Source organism: Balaenoptera musculus, chromosome 2 (assembly GCF_009873245.2).
Source record: "Balaenoptera musculus isolate JJ_BM4_2016_0621 chromosome 2, mBalMus1.pri.v3, whole genome shotgun sequence".
Taxonomy (NCBI): domain Eukaryota; kingdom Metazoa; phylum Chordata; class Mammalia; order Artiodactyla; family Balaenopteridae; genus Balaenoptera; species Balaenoptera musculus.
Genome location: NC_045786.1, coordinates 34285325 through 34306182, shown reverse-complemented (window position 1 = coordinate 34306182; position 20858 = coordinate 34285325). Strand labels below are relative to the sequence as shown.

At 48.5% G+C, this 20858-nt stretch overlaps 1 protein-coding gene across 5 annotated transcripts in view; it reads right to left on the bottom strand.

The window, feature by feature from the left end:
* Positions 1 to 20858, bottom strand: part of IL16 (interleukin 16) — a 104952-nt gene that overhangs the window by 11073 nt on the left and 73021 nt on the right. For 3 of the 5 annotated variants that reach the window (XM_036843264.1, XM_036843269.1, XM_036843267.1), the window contains 7 exons: positions 18604 to 18677; positions 16783 to 16999; positions 13663 to 13780; positions 11359 to 11491; positions 7293 to 7380; positions 6096 to 6574; positions 2378 to 2528 (listed from right to left, as the gene is read on the bottom strand). In XM_036843264.1, the coding sequence (XP_036699159.1) occupies positions 2378 to 2528; positions 6096 to 6574; positions 7293 to 7380; positions 11359 to 11491; positions 13663 to 13780; positions 16783 to 16999; positions 18604 to 18677 (1260 nt within the window). The remainder of the gene's footprint in view (positions 1 to 2377; positions 2529 to 6095; positions 6575 to 7292; positions 7381 to 11358; positions 11492 to 13662; positions 13781 to 16782; positions 17000 to 18603; positions 18678 to 20858) is intronic. The other 2 variants (XM_036843266.1, XM_036843268.1) reach the window with 2 other exon arrangements.

Below are 20858 nucleotides of genomic sequence, written 5' to 3'. Positions count from 1 at the left end.
CAGCATTTTAGAGCTAGAAGGGTTCGCAAAGAATACCTAGTCTGATCTCTGACATTGTATGATTGAGGAACCCAACATTCATAAGGGTAAGGGGTCATCTGTTGGCAGAGCCAGGGTGAGAGAGACCCCCTGTCTCCTGATTCCCCACTTTCGTGTTCTTTCCACTGTACTAAATAGCCTCTTAGATAACTCAGTAAAACTTTAAAGGCCAAAGCAATTCTCTTACCTTTTAAACTTTTAAGCCAAGGGTCACAAATTGGCAGCCGTATTTGGCTTGGACCACCATGTCATTAAAAAGCAAAAGTGGGCGTGCACGCCTTCAGACGGGGCACACCCCAGCTCTACGCAGTTACAGCCCTCACCCTCACCAGGTCAGCATTTCACACATGAAAGCATCCATCTGGTTCCTGAAGTCATGTGAGTTTGCTACTCTCCCTACTCAAAGAATTAACCAGCTTGCTCAGCAAAGGAGCATTCCCCCTACTTAAAGAGCTGATGAGAGGGTCCCAGATAGAAAGAAGCTCTGTGACAACGATTCCCAAACTTGGCTGGCACATCGGAATCTGGAGGACCTAAAGAATGCTGATGTCCAGTCCTGGGTTCTGATTTAATACACCTGGGATGCGGCCTGGGCATTGGTGTTGGAGCAGCCCCCCAGGTCATTCCAACCTGCTCTATCAGGCATGCCCAGTCAAGTTCAGCCCCTCACCACTGGTGGGGAGGGGAGCACATGGAAGTCTTTCTTGGAAGCCAGTCTTAAACAAGCCAGAACAGGGGAGTCTGCCCGGACTCTTTCCCAGGAACAGAGGGAGGCCGGCCCCCAAGTCCTGCACAGCCAAGAAGCCAAGTAGATGCGTGGCCCTTGGGTCACCCCAGGTCTGATCTCTCCCTGGTTAGGAATATGCTGCTCTGGGTCCACGCTCTGGGGGATGCTTGGTATCAGAATGCAACCCAGTTTAAGGAGGGCTGATTCCTCCTGCCCCTGGTCTCAACGCCAGCCCTCAAGGTATGCAAACCATGCAGAGCACTAAGCCTTGAAGATGCCAAAGAGACCTTCTGCATCACCCCAGAGGCCAGGGTGGTTAGTACTGACTCCGGGGGCTTTACCAAGTGAGTCCAGCCCCCTCAGCCTGGTTCTGCATTTACATATTGCTCTGCTGCAGGGCCTGTCGTAAGACTCAGTAGTCAGACGTGCTACAGGAGAGCCCTCTGCAAACTGGGGTGAGGAGCTCTTGCCAGTAGAACACCAAGGCATTCCCTGGCAAGTTCCTCAACTGGGATGACTCAGGGGAGGGACGGGGAGGAGGAGGAGCCTCCAGTGGTAGGGCCCCTGCTCTGGGTGAGACGTGCCAGCTATTTCCATTCATAATGTCCCTTAACCTCTGAGAGCCTTCCGTGTGCTTTTCACGTAGTGTTTCTCGAACAGGTCGAGTAATAAACATGTAGGTTTGTAACCTACATAGTTATTACCTTGCCACCGCTGGGAGCTCCCTGATGGCAGGAGCTGGTCTTTCTTCTTTCTCTCATTCTCTTTCTCTTTCATTCTCATATCTTCTCTCTCTCTCTCTCTCTCTCTCCCCCTGTCTCTACCTCTATCTCTATCTCTTCCTCTCCCTCCCTCCCTCCCTCCCGAGAAGCTAGCACAGGGCCTCACGAAGCCAGCACTCAGTACGCGCTTGCTGAATTGAATCACATGTTGGGCTGCTGTGTGATTTCCCGCTTGCTGAGGAGTGAATTGAGGCTCAGAAAAGTACACAAAGTTGCCCAGAATCACATTCGTGAAGGACAGAGCCAGGTTTCCTACCCTGGTCTCCCTGACCCCAAGTCCGATGCTCTTTCTAGCAAAGCTCTGCATATTCAACTCATGTCTCAGCACTTCCAGGGGCACCATGTGGGCACACCCCTTCCATCCACGCCCCCCGTCCCCCCGCAGGAGGCAGTGACCACCAGCAACATGCTGTTTATTCCTCCCCCTCTGACCCCGCGTTCCCGGACTTGGAAAGGCTGAATGCAGCTTACTAGAATGCTGTCACCCTAGAGGGAGCAGGTGCTCACTGTAGTTGGGTGGGCGTGTCCTGGACCTTTTCCTGAGGGCCCCTTTCTCCAGCTGACTGTCTGGATTGGCCCGAGTTCCCCCTGCATCCCCCGCCCCCATCACAGCATCACAGATCCAGCCAGGAGGTTCCCACCCTGCACAGCAACCCCACGGTCCTGCAGTGCCACCGCCTCAGGGGACTCCTGACCGTTCATCGGCCCAAGTCCAGCTGTCGAGTTGTGCAGAACCCTCCAGTGCTCTGGGCAAACTCACGTTCTTCCCTTAGCACTGGACCTTGATCCGGAAGTTCCTTCCTCCTGGCAGATCTAATTGAAAACCTACCTGGGCTGGCTCCTCTCCTCCCCGGCTGGCCCTCTGAGGAGGACGTCGTCTGCGGGCCGACGGCAGGTCCTGGGCTGCAGGCAGTGGCGCGGGGGGTTCTCCCTGCTGCGCCTTCCCGCACAGGCAGTGGTGGCAGTACTTCGCTGGCTTCCTGTGGTGTAAACAGGAAGCAAGACCGTGTCAAAACGGTAGCCTCCAGCTGTGAGAAGGCAAGGCGCACTTTGATTGGGACTGGAGAGCTGACGTTGAGATGCTTTAATGAGAAGTTCAGCGGCCCTGTCAGTCAAGGGCCTTTCCTCCACTGTGGTGCCTGCATGGCTGACCCAGGGAGCCGGCACCTCCTGGAGGCCCAGAACATCCCTCTGCTTCCCACGAGCCGGTGTCCAGAACACGGGCTCAACCTATTGACATATGTGAAGATCCTGGGCTCTCTGTGACAGGGAGAAGAGGCTTGGGAGTGGGGACGGGGGACTGTCACTGCTTCATTTACCACTGCATTCTGCCAAACTACCCCCCGTCCCAGGGGGGAACAGAACCAGGCAAAGAACTGCCCTCTAGTCTTCACTAAGTTAAGGTTAGAACACTTGGAGGAAAACGTGTCTATCGCTTTCTACATTGTGATTCATTATTCAGTTATTTAGAAAGCATGCTGCAAAGGATGACAGAGACTCAGGACCTGTGCCAGCACTTCCCTTTGCAGCCCCCAGAGTGATATTATCATTCTACGGCAGAATCGTTTTCCCCACTGAGCCTGAATGTGGACTCAGGCTCCTTCACAAACCAGCCTAGGGATGAGATGGATCAAGCACCAAGTAACCATCCAGTGCTTGACTGGAGTTTGGGTTTTCGTACAGCATGAAAGAGATGCTGTTAGGGCCCAGAGGAAGCAGCCAGCACCAGTTCTGTCCCAGAGAGGTGCTGATGGCTTCCCAAGAGAAGTGCTTTTTGTCTGGTTCTTGAGCAAAGGGTAAGAATTTTCTAGGCAGAGAAGCTGAGGAAGAGTATTCCAGACACATAGACGTACACAGTAGAAGGAATAAGCAAAATACCAACCCAGAAAAAAAAAAAAAAAAGGCAGACATCATCAAAATGATGCTGCCTAAATTTTTCTGCAAGGGAAATACTCTGCCATGCTGCCGTGGATGGCATCTCTGTTCTGCTCATTCCAGGGTCAGGTGGAATGACGGCCTGGCTACTTGACAAGGCTGCAGGCTTCCTCCCAAAAAGAAGGAAGGAAGGAAGAACAAATGCACCATTTGGGACTAAATAAGACATTGAAAATGTCTGTGGCCTGAGATTTAATATCTACTTTGTCAATAAACATTCTTTAGGAATGAAAATTCTACAGAAGTTAGAAATATGTTCACAAAGCATTGCCCCAGCCCAAGGTCCCTAGTGTAGAACTGAGTCTAGGGAGGCATTTTGGAAACACTGGGAGACTAACGAACTCAAAGGAATCATTGCGTTTCTTGAACGAGTCCTTCGTAAAAGCAAGGCTTGGCCATGGCATTAGAAGCTTAAAATATTAGAATGACAGTATCTAAGACACTCATCAGCAGGAAAAAATGATATGTGGCTGAAATTTCATTTCACCCAGTTGGAACTCTGAAAGATGAGGTGACGCTTGTCTATATCCATGATTGGTTGACACTTTCATAGGCCGATGCTCTGGGTACCAACCACAGTCGTCAAAGCAACTTTGCATCTTGGAACAGACACAGATGTGTTTTGTCTTTTCATCAACACACCTGATGTTGCACCCTCTTCATGGGAGTTGTTTTTTTTTTTTAATTAGCTCCTGAAATAAATTTGATTTTACTTGAATTTTGCTCTAAATAGTATTTCCTGGCACAGTGCTTGGTGAAAGAGGGAGACAGAAGGGAAAGAAGGAAAGAAGACAGAGATGTGGACTTAGGGGAGAAAGTGATTTTTAACCACAAGTGATAGTTCAAGCTGATTTTCTAGAAGGGAGAGGACTGGTCTTCTGTTGAAGGGAATACCCTGAAGGTCATTTTGGTAGTGAAAGTTAAGTCCCCTTGAGTTACAGTAGATGAAAAAGATTTGGGGGTTGTAATAAAAGCTTGAGAAGGGTCTTGAGACCCTGGAGAGAAAAGACTGGGGGAGGGGGAGGTGGGGGGGACAGAGAGAGAGAGACACACAGAGACAGAGAGAGAAAAAGGAGGAGGAGGAGGAGGAGGTGGAGGGAGGGAGGGAAGGATGGGGAGATGTTATACACTTGGGCCAGGGAGAGAAACACCCAGTGAGAAATCCCCAGGCATGGTGGTGGAGATTTTTAAGAAGAATGACGTGCAGCAAACAGCCCCCTGTTTTTGCTGTTAATCCTTTCTCTGTACCCCCAACGCCCAGGAAAATAATGTGGTGTTGGTTGTGCTTTTGTTAAAGGCCGTAGAAGGGTCTGTGGGCCACGTGGGACAAAGCAGAAGGTGGGAGGGTGCAGGCAGGAGCGACGGATGCTGAAGAGGCAGCACAGCGTGGCAAAGACAAGGGACTTTTGCTTGCAGCAGATCTCCTTCTTCTGCGGAAGAAGAAGAAGGAGGTTTGAAGCAGGAACCCCGATTCCTCCTCCAGCAGCCTCACCTGGGGAGACTCCCCTGCCCCATATCTGGTCCAACCCGGCCAGGTGGCCCAAGGGCATCACTGGGGCAGACCTGCTCTGGCAAATCCGCTCCTTTTCTGGGTCTCCAGGAACAAAGTAAAAAGCCTGGCTTCTCAGCCTCTCTGTTCCTAATTTGCCCTCCTGGACTTATAGGGTCTCAGGCTCGAAGGAAAATGAAATGTTTGCTTAGAAAGGAGGAGCAGGGGAACAGATCCACTTCGGCAACTCCATCATGAATTGCTAACCAGCCACATCCTGCCAGCTCTGCAAAACTGTGCTTCCTCTTCAGTAACCTGGCTTCCTCTCTCTTCTTCACTCTCACCCCTCCTACTCAATAGCTTCCTCCCTGGGGTTTCTTACTCCTGCTGAACTTTACCAACCCTCCTTTACAGATCGTTAGAGGGGATTCCCAGAGGCACCAGTTCCACCTGCCCAGAGAAGGCAGCTGTCGGGGAAGAAGTGAAAGACAGCGTAGCCTAGTGATAAAGTGACCCACTGGCAACGTGGCCTTGAGCAAGTCCCTCGGTTTCCTCTTTGCATGAAGGGTACCCTCATCCCCAGGTGGTTGTCAGGCTTAACTGAGACAAAGCACAGCGCCTGGGCATAAAAACGGCCCAAGATGTAGAAGCTGCCTGGCCGTCAGCCTGCCTTCCCGCAGGGGAGTGGGATGGCAGGACATGGAGGTGTTTAGGGGTGTGATGGAAGAGCCAATATAGCAATGAACACCATCATGCCTGAGAGTGTGTTAGGCATCCACTTGGTTGGTTCCATTTAATCCACATGTTAGTCCGTGGAGGGAGCCTCTAAACTTGGCCCCAATTAACAGATAAGGAAACTGAGGCTTAGAGAGCTGTGAAAACAACCCTGAATTCCAGTGTGTAATGGATGGGAACACAGAAGCCAATCAACGAGACTGGGGCTTCAGGTGAGATCTGCCGAGCTTCAAACCTCTCCTTCCGCAGTCGGCCCTAAGCTTGAGCCCAGCCTCTTCTCTCTGATGGAGGAGAATCCTCCTTCGCCCATGGCTAACGCTCTGCGAATGCTCAAGATCAACCCTGCTTGGCGCGGGAGAACGCTCAACCCATCGGACACCACTCTTACCTGGCCACAGGTGGGGAAGGTGTGTCCAGAAGGGCGCAGGGAGTCCTCTCTCTCTTCTAGACTCTTCTGAGGGTCACTGTCACTTTTAAAGTATTTTCTGGGTGGAGGCTTGGGCTTGGAGGACGTAGGCTTTCTCACCAAAATCTCGAAGGATTTCTTCAGTCTCAGTGGCGGGTGGCCGCCCTGGCTCTCAGGGAGGGGCGGGCTCTCCTGGGGCGGCCTGGATGATGCCCCAGGAGGCACCCCTGGCTCCGGCCCCAGGGGCAGGCTGGGGCTGTGCGTGCTGACTTCCAAGTCGGAGGGCGGCTGCTCTCCGCCACTGCTGGGACTGCCCCCGGGGGACCCCGACATGTAGCTGCTGTCACTGCTGGAGCGGATCATGACCTTCTGAGCCCTGCGATGCGGGGGAGCTGAGTTCTTCTCCCGGTCCCTCTCCAAGGTCGGCCGCCCGTGCCAGCTGCTCTCCAGCCTTTTGACACCTGCATTGGAAGCACAAGGGAACCTCCACGCTTGGCCTTGCTCACAAGGTGAGGCGCGCGTGGCACGCTGCCTGCCCAGGCTGTCCGAGTCTCCTCCGAGGTCACTTCGGTTTGGAGCTCGGCAGTCTTGGGTCTGGTGCCCAGCACCAGTGACTTTAGGTTGGGAAAATCATTCAAACTCTCTGAGTCTCCATGTGATGGAGACTGAGATGCACCCCCTAGATGGCCCTTCAAGGAAGGGTTGGATGTCCTAGCTGTGCCGAGTGCTGATAGCAGATGGCCTGTAGCTGTCAGCCCCTCCAGGGACCGCCTCAGCTACAGAGAGTCACCTCGCCCGAGGGGCAGCCCATCTCCAAAGCCTGATGGAGATGGGGCTAGAAAGGCCCAGCCATTTCTGCCAACAGGACAAGTCTGATGGGCCATTTGAGCTCCAGGGGTTGGCGGAAGCTGTCTGGTGTCATCTCAGCTCAGCTCGTCCCTCTGCCCAGCCCTGTGACTCCCCTCCCCTTCCACAGGTGTGGAGCCCAGGATGCTTCTGAATAAACATCCTGCAGGCCAAACACCATCTCAGAGTCGGCTTCCGGAGGAACCCAGGCTCCCACACTCCATTTCCTCATCTGTAAAATGGAGATCCATTGGAGAGGGTGAGTTAATGGCTAAACTCAAAGCTTTCTAAGAAGACAAAGATACTGCAGATGCAAGTTCACTGTTTCCTTACCTTCCAGACTCCATTGATGCCTCTCCTTTCCAAACCTGACATTCTCCACAGCCTGGGCCACAGCTTCTTTGAGTTGCTGTTCAGAGACCTAGAAAATATCCATCACCTCCTCAAGCAAACAGTGGAAACTCTTGCATCAGGATCTGAGTCCTTTACCAGCTCCCAAGCTGAGCCCCTGGATTCTAGTTTCTTTCCTTCACACCCACTCTACAAAGAGCCAACAAATTCCATTTCCAAAAACACCCTGGGCATCAATGGTTCCCTAGTATCTTCTAGGTAAAGTCCAAACTCTGTCAATAATAGGGTTCCCAAGACGGCCCCTCTCAACTCTCCAACCTTCTCTCCACTACTTGCTGCAAAACTAGGCAAAGTTACCATTTCAGAGTTTACCTCTGGGAGCTATTCCATTCTTAAGGCTGTCATGACATCATCATCGTCATCATTACCAACAACGAAGACGTCATAACCATCACCCTAACCATCTTATTGTCACAGGTAATTAATCACCTTAGAGTAATAGTTAAAAGTATGAGTCCTGGAGCCAAACAGACTTGTGTTCAAGTCCCAGCGCCCCCATTTTCTAACTAACTGCACACACTTGCACAGGGTACTTAACCTTCTAAACCTCAATTTTTTTTCTGTAAAATGATGACAACAATAGAACCTACTTCACAGTAAGAACAGAGGGTTTTAAGAAATACATTTTTTGACACCAAAAGCACAGACAACAAAAGAAACAAATAGATAAATTGGACAATGTCAAAATGAAAATATTCTGTGTATCAATCAACAAAGGGCACAATCAACAGAGTGAAAAGGCAACTCAGGAAATGGGAGTAGACATTTGTAAATCAGACTTCTGCAACTCAAAAACAGAAACAATCAACAATCCAAGTAAAACATGGGCAAAGGATTTGAATAGCCATATTCCAAAGAAGATATACAAATGGCCAATAGGCATGTGAAAAGATGTTCAACATCACTAATCATTAAGGTAATGCAAATCAAAACCACCATGAGATGTCACTTCACACCCATGAGGATGGCTACTATCAGAAAAATAGAAAATGAAAAGTGTTGACTAGGATATGGAGAAATTGAAACGCTTGTACATTGCTGGTGAGAATGTAAAATGGTGCAGCCACTATGGAAAACAGTATGGCAGTTCCTCAAAAAAATTAAAAATAGAATTACCATATGATCCAGCAATTCTACTTCTGGATATATACCCAGAAAGAATGGAAAACAGGGACTCAGATATTTGTACACCTATGTTCATAGCAGCATTATTCACAATAGCCAAAAGGTGGAAGCAACCCAAGTGTCCATCAACAAATGGATGGATATACAAAATATGGTCTATACATACAATGGAATCTTATTCAGCCTTAGAAAGGAAGGAAATGCTGACACACGCCACAACGTGGATGAGCCTAAAGGACATTATGTTGTGTGAAATAAGCCAGTCACAAAAGGACAAATACTGTATGACATCACTTGTATGAAGTATGCAGAGTAGTAAAATCATGGAGACAGAAAGTAAAATGGTCATCTCCAGGGGCTGGGAGGTGAGGGGATGAGAGTTGTTTAAGGGGTAGAGAGTGTCAGTTTGGCAAGATGAAGAGTCCTGGAGATGGCTGGTGGTCATGGCTGCAAAACAATGTGAATGTCCTTCGTGCCACGCTTCATTTTGGACTCCACGCTTCAAAATGGCTAAGATGGGGGACTTCCCTGGCAGTCCAGTGGTTAAAACTCCGCGCTTCACTGCAGGGGGCGCGGGTTCAATCTCTGGTTGGGGAATGGAGATCCCACAAGCCGCGCGCTGCGGCCAAAGGAAAAAAAAAAAAAAGGCTAAGATGGTAAACTTCATGTTAGATAATTTTACCCCCCCGCAAAAAAATAATACTAAATAAATCATTAAAAGTGCTGGGCACAATTCCTGCCAAATGGTAAACTCTCAGTAGAAGAGATTTACCCTCAACAGCAGTCCTGTAAGGTAAAGACCACACCCCCGTTTCAGAGTTGAGGAGTCAGAGCCTCTAAGAGGTTAGATGAAGGTCCAAGGTCATTCAAAGTAAGTAGCAAAGCTGGGCATGAGCGAGGCATCCTGCTGCCTGTGTGTGTCCCTGGGTCTCCCCTGCCTGCAGTGCCTTAGCCTTTCTGCTGCTCCAAGCTCTGCCTGCCCTTCACGACCTGGCTCCCTTGACTGAGCAGCTGGGGCCCTGACCCCCTCACGCCCAGGGCCCTCACCTCCTGTGGACGCTCTGTGTGGACGCCTCACCCCTCCAGCCAGAATGCAAGCCCCTCAAGTCCAGGGGCCACAGCTTCGCCCCCCTACCCTGCGTCCTCCTCCGCTGCTCTCTCGCCATGGTACTCCAGGGCAGCAAGAGGCACGGATCAACGAATCGAGACCGCTTTCTTTTTCCCTTCTCTTCTACTGCCCAGAGGTTTAGACGAGTTACTTGTTTACCTTAAGTGAGAAGTTCACTTTCCTCCAGTGTGCTTATTGTCAGTGCTTAATAACTGAGCAGGGCTGGGTTTGAACCCCACCACACAGGCACATGTGGGTCTTGCCCATCATTCCATTCTCTGTCTTATCTCTGCTGGGAGTTTGGGAGCCCGCTAGTTAAAAACACAGGCTATTGTGGATTTAAATCGTCGTTTCTCCACTTCGTAGCTCCACCACTGGGCAAGTTCCTTTGCCTTTCTAAGCCTCAGTTTCCTCATCTAGGAATTGGAGGGGAAAATCATACCGACTTCAGAGGGATGTATAGCAACTAAATGCAATTGTATATGTCAGGTCTATGGCAAACCCAGCTGGTACACACTAAGGATGAAATAAATAGTGATGGTGATCATCACCAGGGTCCCCAAAGTCATCTCGCCCACGCCCACGGCTGCACTTCTCGAGTCTTGCTCACACCTGGATCTCACTTACCCATCACTGTCAGTCCTAAATCTAATTGCCTACGGGCATCTCTAACTAAACTTCCCCCAGGCACCTCCATCTCTCTGTATCCCACACTGAGATCTTTCTCTTCCCTTCCAAGCCCACCTCCCTTCTCTGATTCTCTACTTCGGTGGTGGTGTTGCCATCACTCGGTCTTCTAATCTAAAAATACTCCAGTCCTCCTAGGCTCCCCCCTCTCTTGCCCCAGAGCTAATCAGCCAACAGATCTTGTTGATTCTTCCCAGGCTGCCTCTTGTTGCCCCTTCTTCTCTATTCTCTTCCCACATCTGCTGTTTAGCTCAGGTCCTCACCATCCGTTTCCTTCCTCTGAAAAGCTCTGAGTTCCACCTACTCCATCCCGTCCTCTGCGTGCAATCAAAGGGTAAAAAAAAATCTGAACATGTTACATATAGAGCTAGAGGCGTCCCCTAGCTCCTCACCACTCACGGAATAAAATGCAAACACCTTAGCGTCCTGTGGAAAGCCCTTTGCCACGTTAACGCCAATGCCTCGCCAAACTCCATTCTCGATGCTCTCCTCCAGTCCCTACATCCCAGCCCGGAGAACCTACCCCTCTCCTTCCACGACAGGTCCCTTCACGACTCTGCAGCTTAACTTTGTGTTCCCACTGCCTGGAATGGCCTTCCGCAAATTCTTTGCCTGGAGAAAACTAACTTCTGATATTTCTTGCTTTCTCTCACCTTCCCTTCTGTATCCCTGTATTCTCATAGTACTTACCACTCTGTATTGCAATGATTTCTCTGTCAGTCTCTCTAGCGAGAACGTAAGCTTCTGGAGGGCAGGGCTGCGCGCTACGAGCTCACTTCTTCCTGTGTGCTCAGCGCCCGGGTCCAGACAATCACATAGTGGGGACCCACTGGATGCATGCATGAGTGAATCTCTTCTATCTACTAGCAGGAACCCTGGGTCTATATTTTCCTGCCCTAGAGCCTGTTACCCAGCTGCAAGAGCTTCCCTGAGCTAACGCCGATCGCCTCTGTGTCTAGGAGTTTGTCAGAGGACGTCTCTGCAGACACTTGTTACGACAGACACTTGGTTCATTTGAGTCCTGAGAGAGTGGGCCTGGGAAGAAGAGGATGCCCAGCAGGGTATCACCTGTGGGTCCGGATGTCGGCTAACCATGATGGGGACTGGACCCGGGTTACAGTGACTCAGGATGGCGTAGACCTCATTGAGCGTCATGCAGCGCACGGGGCAGTCGTTGATTTCCACAAGTTCATCGCCGCACCTGCAGAGGCATCAACAGGAAGCCATCAGCAGGCTCATCAGCAGGACCTGCGCTTTCCCGAGGTCCCAGTCCTGCCTGGGCTGTGTGATGAGACCTCAAATTCACAGCAATAAGGAGACCTCCTTCGCCCCCCGACTGAAACTCAGTACAGGGCCGACCAAAGCGACACATCGCACACCCCCTTCACGCATGACCACAAAGTGGGAGACAATGCATACCGAGTGGGGGGCAACATTCACGGAAGTTTGTAACTTTTTTCTGCCCTTTCCATTTAACTTAAGCTCGATCGAGATGGAGGGCGTCGTTTAACCAATGTAATGGATTAACCAATTAACCACAATTTAACTGCTCACATCCTCTCTTGGGGCTTCAATGTTCCCGTATGCAGAATGGTTAACAGGAAGAGCAGATGGGACGTGCTAAAAGGTAAAGAAGAAATAACTGCATGGGGGAGCAGCCAAGGTTCTTGCAAAAAGAAATAAAGAGGGAAGGCAATGGAATTCATTCTTGTAAGGTGGGAAATGGGGGAAAAAATGAGGCAGAAAAAATAAGGTTGCATCGATACACAGAGGATTTTGTACAATCCAAGCCTCTTGCTTCATACATGGGGAAAATGAGGCAGAGAGGGTGACATTATCTCCTCAATAAGACGTCACTTAGGGATTAAAAAACTTTTTCTGGAAAGTGCCAAATAGTAAATATTTTAGGCTTTGCAGGCCATACCATCTCTGTGGCAACTGTGCAACTCTGATGTCATAGCCTAAAAATAGCAGCCTTAGACAATATGTAAATGAATGAGCATGGCTTTGTTTCAATAAAACTTTATTTAACAAAAACAACAGATGGTGGGCCCCCATTTGCCCTCCTCTGCCCTAGCTGGTTATCAGCAGGGCCAGGATTGGAAATCAGGTCTCCTGTGGCTGACTTCACTCTTCCTCCTGCTGTGGTTGGCTGTCCCTTCCTTCTACATTTCTGTCACTGAGTTGGTTCCCCTTCTCCTTCTTGCTAAGAAAGTACACATTTTCACTGAGGTAACTGAAGACCATACAGCACCTGATGCCAAGGAAAGTGGAAGCTTCCAAAACAGTCCCTACCCAGCTGCAGGTCCAGGAGGGAAGACTCTGTCTAAAGATATTAGGACTAAGGCCATCACTCTGACTGAGCCGCTCGGTGCCAGGTAACAGCACAGCAGCTCAGCAAATCAGCTCTCACCCTCCTGCCCATGACAGCAGCAAGCCCACCTCTAATTCAGAAGCTCCATCAAGATACCACCCTAAGCAGGGCTTGCATATATTGGCTTGGCCAAAAAGTTCGTTCGGGATTTTCCATAACATCTTATGGAAAAACCCCAACGAACTTTTTAGCCAACCCCAATACTACAATGATAGGAAAACGTTTTAACATATGGCAAAACTCTCCTGATTCAGCAAAACCTAAGCCCAGTAGAGAAGATATACATGAAGATATACGATCTGGGATACATAAAAATATATAGCATATATCTTCTTATGCTATAGGAGAGAAGCTATATCGCACATGAGTGTTGGACTGAGTATAAAGTACTGTAACAAGTTAAACTGGAATAAAATGTAATTACCAAACTCAGATCCCTTGTTGAAAATAAAATTTAGATTTTTACTTCTCTTAGAAGTTATTCGTAAAAAGATATATGTGGAATGCCCGAAAATATTCTGTTTATGCTACCAAGAAATGGAGTTAATACTACTGATTTGCTTAGTAAGCTTCCTTTTCCATACAGACTGACTCCACAGGTAAACCTCCTTGAAGCTCCTATTTATGTCTCTCTACAGTCTGTATTATTTACATCTGAATTAAAGTATGTTTAACTTCATGTTTTCTGTTTCGGACTGATATTCTCTGAGACAATGCCTCTTACACTGCAACGTGCATACAAATTCCCGGGGATCTAGTTAAAATGCAGGTTCTGATTCAGTGGGTTGGGGAGGGCCCTGGGATTCTGCATTTCTAAGGAACTCCCAAGTGATTTCAATGCCGCTGGTCCAGGGACCACACTTTGAGGACAAAGGCTCTGAGCTCTCCCTGGATCATTCTAAATATCTCATCTCCCAGTCAGTCTCCTGATGCACTAAGGAATTCCTTCCCTCTGTTGTAAATCAGGGTTCTTTTCAAAAACAGAAATCAGGACATACCGGAGTCGTCCGTCCAGATGCGCCACGGATCCCGGAGAGAGCGTGTGAATGAAAATGCCTGAGATGCACTGGAAATAGGGGACGCTGCACAGGCCAATTCCCAGCCCAACGCCAGCCTCTGGAAGGCAGAACGGGATGGGGGTGGGGGGACTGGTGACTGAGCTGTCCCAGGGTTGCACTAGTCTATTAGGTGCCAAACCTGTCCTGGGTTAGTTGGTGTCTCCTGTTCATTCATGCATTCATTCCACCCATGCTTATGGAGGAGCACCGTGAGTAGGCACTGCTCTAGGGTCAGCGACTAGTGACCAAGGCAGATGAGGATGCTAAGGCCAAGTAAGGAAAGGGAAGGAAAGAAGGAAGGGAGGGAGGAAGGAAGGAAGGGAAAAAAGGAAAAGGGAGGGAGAAAGGGAAGGAAGGAGGGAGGGAGGGGGTGGGAGGGAGGGAGGGAGAGAAGGAAGGAGGGAGGTAGATGTCAGGGAGTGATAAGTATTATGCAGAGAATTAATAGGGAATGCACTAGAACACAAAAGGATGACCACTTTAGGGCTCAGAGAGGGCAACATTTAGGCTAAAATAAGAATGACAAGAAGGAACCAGGGATGTGGTGACGGGGGCAGATAATTCCCAAAAGAGGTAACAGCTAATGCAAAGGCCCAAGGTGAAAGGAAGCAGGCCGTGCTGCAGGACCAACAAGGAGGCCAGTGTGGCCGGAACGTAGCCCATCACGGGGAGAGCGGTATGACAGGATTCAGGACAGGGAGGCAAGGGCCAGCTTAAATGGAACCTTGTCAACAAGGGTGTGTCAGTGAAAGGACGCTATTCTCCACTGAGAAGGAATGCCATAGGAGACTTATGAGCAGGAAGTGACATGGTCTAATTTCTATGTTCCCAAATACGACTGGCTGCTGGGAAAAGAAAGAGCTATGAAGGGTCAAGCAAGAATGGGAACAAGGAGAGCAGTCAAGAGGCTACTCTTCACCCAGCAGTGGTGACTTGGACTTTACCGCTAGTGAAATTGGAGAGAGATGGATATACACAGGACGCATCTTGAAGACAGACTTGCTGATGGATTCAATATGGGGATTTCATAAATTAAAATGAAGATAACTTGTAGAGATTTTTTTAGCTTGAAGAACTCTGAGACTTTTTGGCTTGAGTAACTGGGTGGATGATGATTTGATTTACCAAAACAGGATGCCTCTGCAGGACCAGAGTCATGAGGATGGCGACCAGGTGTGCAGTTTTGCCCCCGTCACTCTTGAGATGCCTATGAAGTAGCCAAGTAGACATGGGGAGTAGATAGTTGGGTAGATGAATCTGGAACCCAGCAGAGAAGGCAGGGTGGAAGTTTGAAGTTTGAAAGTATCAATGTGGAGGTGGTGGTGTTAGGACCATGGGGCTGGATGGGTCCCCCAGAGTGTGTGGGAGAGGAGGGCCTGGGGCTGGCCAGCATCAAAAGGACTGGAGAATGAGGGGTAGCCGGTAAGAAGGGCCAGATGGTGTGGCCAGGGAGTAGGAGAAAGACCTTCTTATGGTTTGCTCTTGGCACCTGTGATTTAAAAAGCACGGCTGTATTTTCACCTCTGATGCTGGTCCTCCCAACGTCCCATGAGGGTTGCCATGGGCAACTGTTAGCAACCCTGTTTGATGGATGAAGAATTTTGGCTGTGATATGGCCCACACACAAAGGTCAGAGCCCTTTGCCGAGATCAGGTTTCCTGACCGGAGTGAGAGTTCTTAAGCCTTGTGGGCATCAGAATTGCCTGGGGTACTTATATAAAAGTTATAGATCCCTGGGCCTCTCTTCTAATACCGTGGAAGCGAAATCTCTGGGGGTAGAGATTAAGAAGCTGTGTCACATACATACGGCAATCAAACAAAAACCCTGCCTATGGTATTTCTGATGCCAGTGATTAGAGGAAACACCACCCCAAGGCCAGGGACCACAGAGCCCAACAGGGGAAGGACGAGAGCCATGTCTTCCCCATGTCCTGCGCCTGCCCAGTGACCTCACGCCGGGAGTCCTGGACACAGCTGCTGGCGTGTGCCAGCACGTACTGACCTGTGCCTAGTGTTCCTGCCAGGCTTGGGGGCTCAGGGATGTCTGAGCCCTCAGGCTGCCTGCCGTCTACCCTCTTCATTCCTCATTCTCCTTCTACAACAGATCTCAAAGCCACCCACCCCTCTCCACCTACTGTTCTCCATCCTCTCTGATCCAATGGCTGCAACTGGTTCCCAAGCCTCCGTTTTTGTCACATTATAGGCCATTCTCTACAGAGACGCCTAGGAGATGTTTCTTTTAAAGCATAAGCTGATTACGTCTGTGCTTACAAATCCCTCAAGGACTCCCAATTGCAATTAGAAGAGAATCTAGCGGCAAAGTCCCACAGGGTCTGTCTCTTTGCCTCCGCCAGGTGCTCCAACACCACTTCTCACGCTGCCCACCTCGCTGCAGCCACACTGGCTTTCCCTCTGTCCCTACAATCTGAGCTGGTCCCTCTGCGGGAGCCGCCTCTTCTTCATTCTCCGGGTCTCAGCCTAGCTGCAATCTGGCAGGGGGGCCTCTGCGGGAGCCGGCTCCTCTTCATTCTCCGGGTCTCAGCCCAGCTGCAATCTGGCGGGGGGGACCTGCTGAGCCCCCTGCAGTCAGCATCCACACTTGGGGGGGCTGTGTGGTGAAGGGACTGGATGCCGATCCCCAAATGTCTGAGCTTGAGAGGATCTCAATTTTCTGGCGCAAGTGAGAAAAAAAGAGTCCCAGAGAGGGCAAGTGACCTGCCCAAGGTCTCTTAGCAGATTAGCTGTAGAGCTACAACTCCTGGTCTAGTGTGTGTGTGTGTGTGTGTGTGTGTGTGTGTGTGTGTGTGAGATTTGTGTTTGCTTCCTTTTTTATTTTTTCCACTGCACTGGGACATGTTGACTGAATTTGGATGGTGTGTCCCGGGCTTCTGTTAACAAACAGAGCCCTAGACCTTGGGGCTAAACAGCAGCTGTAAAATCTGCGAAAGGACAATGCCCGGGCCTGTTTCTACCCAAAGAAAGTCTGGGAGATAGCTCAGTGGAGGGAGGCCCAGGCAGAGGGCAGAGGAGGACAGCAGGGCCCCCAGGAGGCCAGCCTACCTTTCTTCAGGGACACCTCCACCAGGATCCTGTAGTTGGGCTTGGCGCTGCTGGTGGGCGCTTCAGGGCTTTCCAGGATGAAGGAGTTGCAGTCCTTGCTGACACAGGTGCTGGAGCTCAGGGAGCGGCACAATGTGGGGGACAGGTGGCTGCTCAGGGAGTGGGGGGCCGTCAGGCGGGTCCTCACCGTGAGGGTGAGGAGCCCCTTTTTGGCTTGCTGAAAGGAAAGAGAGAGGGCCATGGCTTCCAGCAGCAGCTCGGGGCAAGGTGAAGAACCCGGGCCTTTGTGGATAACGATAGTAGAATACTTTTTAAAGAAATGTGGCCACAGACGGGAATAAAGACACAGACCTACTAGAGAATGGACTTGAGGATATGGGGAGGGGGAAGGGTAAGATGTGACAAAGTGAGAGACTGGCATGGACATATATACACTAACAAACGTAAAATAGATAGCTAGTGGGAAGCAACCGCATAGCACAGGGAGATCAGCTCTGTGCTTTGTGACCACCTAGAGGGGTGGGATAGGGAGGGTGGGAGGGAGGGAGATGCAAAAGGGAGGAGATATGGGGACATATGTATATGTATAACTGATTCACTTTGTTATAAAGCAGAAACTAACACACCATTGTAAAGCAATTATACTCCAATAAAGATGTTAAAAAAAAAATGTGAACTTACCAAACCAAAAAAAAAAAAAAGATATGTGGCCACATGTGGGGGTGTGTGTGTGTGAGATACAGAAATGTGTGTATACATATACATGACATATATTTGTATGCCTGGATATGGATATGACATCTTATATACGAAATATATACATATATATGCCAAAGAGATAGAGTCTTGAATTGAACTAACTAGATGGAGACTCAAAAAATATCTTTCAGTGACTGTCTTCAAAACTTTAAAGATTGTGATATAAATACATAGAACGTTATACCCTGAGAAAACCACAATTCAAAAGGACATGTGTACCCCAGTGTTCATTGCGGCACTATTTAGAATAGCCAGAACATGGAAACAACCTAAATGTCCAACGACAGAGGAATGGATAAAGAAGATATGGTACATATATACAATGGAATATTACTCAGCCATAAAAAGGAACAAAACTGGGTCATTTGTAGAGATGTGGATGGACCTAGAGTCTGTCATACAGAGTGAAGTAAGCCAGAAAGAGAAAAACAAATATCGTACATTAACACATATATGTGGAAGCTAGAAAAATGGTACAGATGAACCTATTTGCAGGGCAGGAATAGAAAAGTAGAGAACAAACATGTGGACACAGGTGGGGAAGGGGAAGGTGGGACAAACTGAAAGATTAGGATTGACATATATACACTACCATGCGTAAAACAGATAGCTAGTGGGAACATGCTATAAAACCCAGGAAGCTCAGCTTGGTGCTCTGTGACAACCTAGATGGGTGGGATGGGGGCGGCTGTGGGAGGGAGGTCCAAGAGGGAGGGGATAGATGTATACATATAGCTGATTCACTTCATTGTACAGCAGAAACCAACACAACATGGTGAAGCAATTATACTCCAATAAAAAAATAAAATAAAATAAAATAAAACCGTTCTATAAACCACAAATAGTTGATGCAGCTCCCAACACCAGTCCTGATTACACTATTATTTTCAGAGTAAGGCCTTTTTTGAACAATGTGCCTAGATCAGTGTCAGCAAGGTGCCCCACGTAAAGCAGCCCACGTCTGGAATTTGTAGGTTTGAAGGACAGAGGGTGATGCTGGGAGCTTGCTTCCTTTGTCTGAAGGCCCCAGAGCTTGGCCACATAGTGATAATAAATGGTCACCTTGAACTTCTGCAAAGCATCCTGATGTGTGAGTCCAGCCATCGATTCCCCGTTGAGTTCCAGAATTTCATCACCTGTTGGGAGAGGGAGAAATTGTAGCTGAGGAGAGTTTTGCCCCATCAGGAGGCGTTATCCCTTAAACTCTAGTGCCCCCACCCCCGCCCAGGTTTCTGTGAGATGTACAAAGCACCACAAAGAACATCTTCTCATTCAGGGCTCTCCCGCTGGGAGGTGGGCAAGGCAGCAGTGCTGGGCCTTCTCTGGCACCGTTTACTTTCCAGGGTGAGATCCAGGGTCCTTAGCCAAGCACACAAGGCCTGGCCCAGTCGGTTCCCTGCCCACCTCTGGGCTTCACCTCTTTCCCTCCTGCCTCTCAGCCCCTCATGCCATTCACTCCCCTGGACCATTTCCTGATGCCACACACCTGCCTTTCCCACAGTGGTCTGTGCAGTTCCATGCTTGTTTCCGTGCCAGCTTCTTAACTAAAATGTACATCTCCTACCTTCTTCACCTACCACTTCTTAATCTCTTGGTCTCTGCTGACTTTGCCCTCTTGTGGCTCCCAGAACCTACCACTCTCAGAGCCCTTGTCACCCCGGTGGTCATCGATGAACTGTGAGTCTCTCCCTGGGGATGGGGCTTTGTTACATCAGAGGCTGTAACCCCAGGGCCAATTCTGGGTGAGGCCTCCACAGTGCACAGTAAATGTGGGTTGGATGTGATGTTTCCAGAATGCAATGTAGGTCCCATGTTACAGAAGAGGAAAGTGAGCTCAGAGAAGTCCAAAGTTCATATGGTAAAAAGAGTTAGGACTCAGAGCTTTTTCCTCCTATACACCTAAGAGAAGAATTTTTTCTGTATCCAGAGATCCATTTTTATGGGGATGGAAAACCACTTTCTCCCATTCATTCCATCTATTCAATACATAAACAAAGAGCACTGTCTCTGTATTCAACACTGTGCTGGGAAATTCAGATGCAAACATTATTTTTTACACGGGTTTCTGGCCTGCGTGCTATTGGGTGAATCTGCTGTCACTTAGTTACGGTCCCATTGTAGAGAATCCATCTTTTTTCTCTGGTTGTTTTTAATATATATATATTTTTTGTCTTTGATAGTCTGAAGTTTCACTAGGATGTATTAGGGTGCTACCTCATACTGAAGTTTGCATAATTCTGGAAAATTCTGGATAATTCTGGAAAATTCTTAACCACGATCTCATCGCCTCTCGCTTTCCCTCTTTCACTCTATTCTTTCTTTCTAGAATTCCCATTAGATTATTTTGGGCCATCTCAACCTATTCTGCATGTTTCTCTAGTGCTCATCTTTTTCTTCTCTATTGTTCTGTGTGGCCTACTGGATAATTTCCAGATCACAAATTCTCCTTACAGCTGCATTTGTCTACTGTTTAACCCATCCATTGAGTTTTTGTTTTTTTTTTTATTTCAATGACTTTGCTTTTTTTTAATTTCTAAAAGTTATTTTCTTCACATCCATCTATTTTTTCATTGTGTTCTGTTCTTTCCTTATTGTTTTTCTATTCCTTCTCTTATCTTTTTAAAGATCTTATATGTTGAGAAATGATCACCACAATAAGTCTAGTTTATATTAGTCACCACACCTGGTTACAAGTTTTTTTTCCTTGTGGTGAGAACTTTCAAGAGCTACTCTTTTAACAGACTTGTGGTTGCCCAAGCGGATTGGGAACTTTGGATTAGCCGATGCAAACTAGTATATATAGGATGGATAAACAGCAAGGTCCTCCTGTATAGCACAGGGAACTATATCCAATATCCTGTGATATGGAAAAGAATATGAAAAAGAATATATAAGTGTAGAACTGAGTCACTTTTCTGTACAGCAGAAATTAGCACAACACTGTAAATCAACTACACTTCAACAAAATTTAAAAAGAAAGAAAAGCTCTACCCTCTTAGCAACTTTCAAACATACAATACAGTATTACTAACTAGAGTCACCCAAGATTTATTTATTTTATAACTGGACATTTATACCTTTTGACTGCCTTCACCCAATTCACCCTCCCCCCCCCCTAATTCTGGCAACCACCAATCTGTTCTCTATAGCTATGAGTTAGGTTTTTTGTTTTGTTCTGTTTTTTTAGATTCCATATATAAGTGTGATTGTATGGTGTTTGTCTTTCTCTTCTGACTTATTTCACTCAGTATAATGCCTCCAAGGTCCATCCATGTTGTCCCAAATGGCAGGATTTCATTCCTTTTTGTGGCTGAACA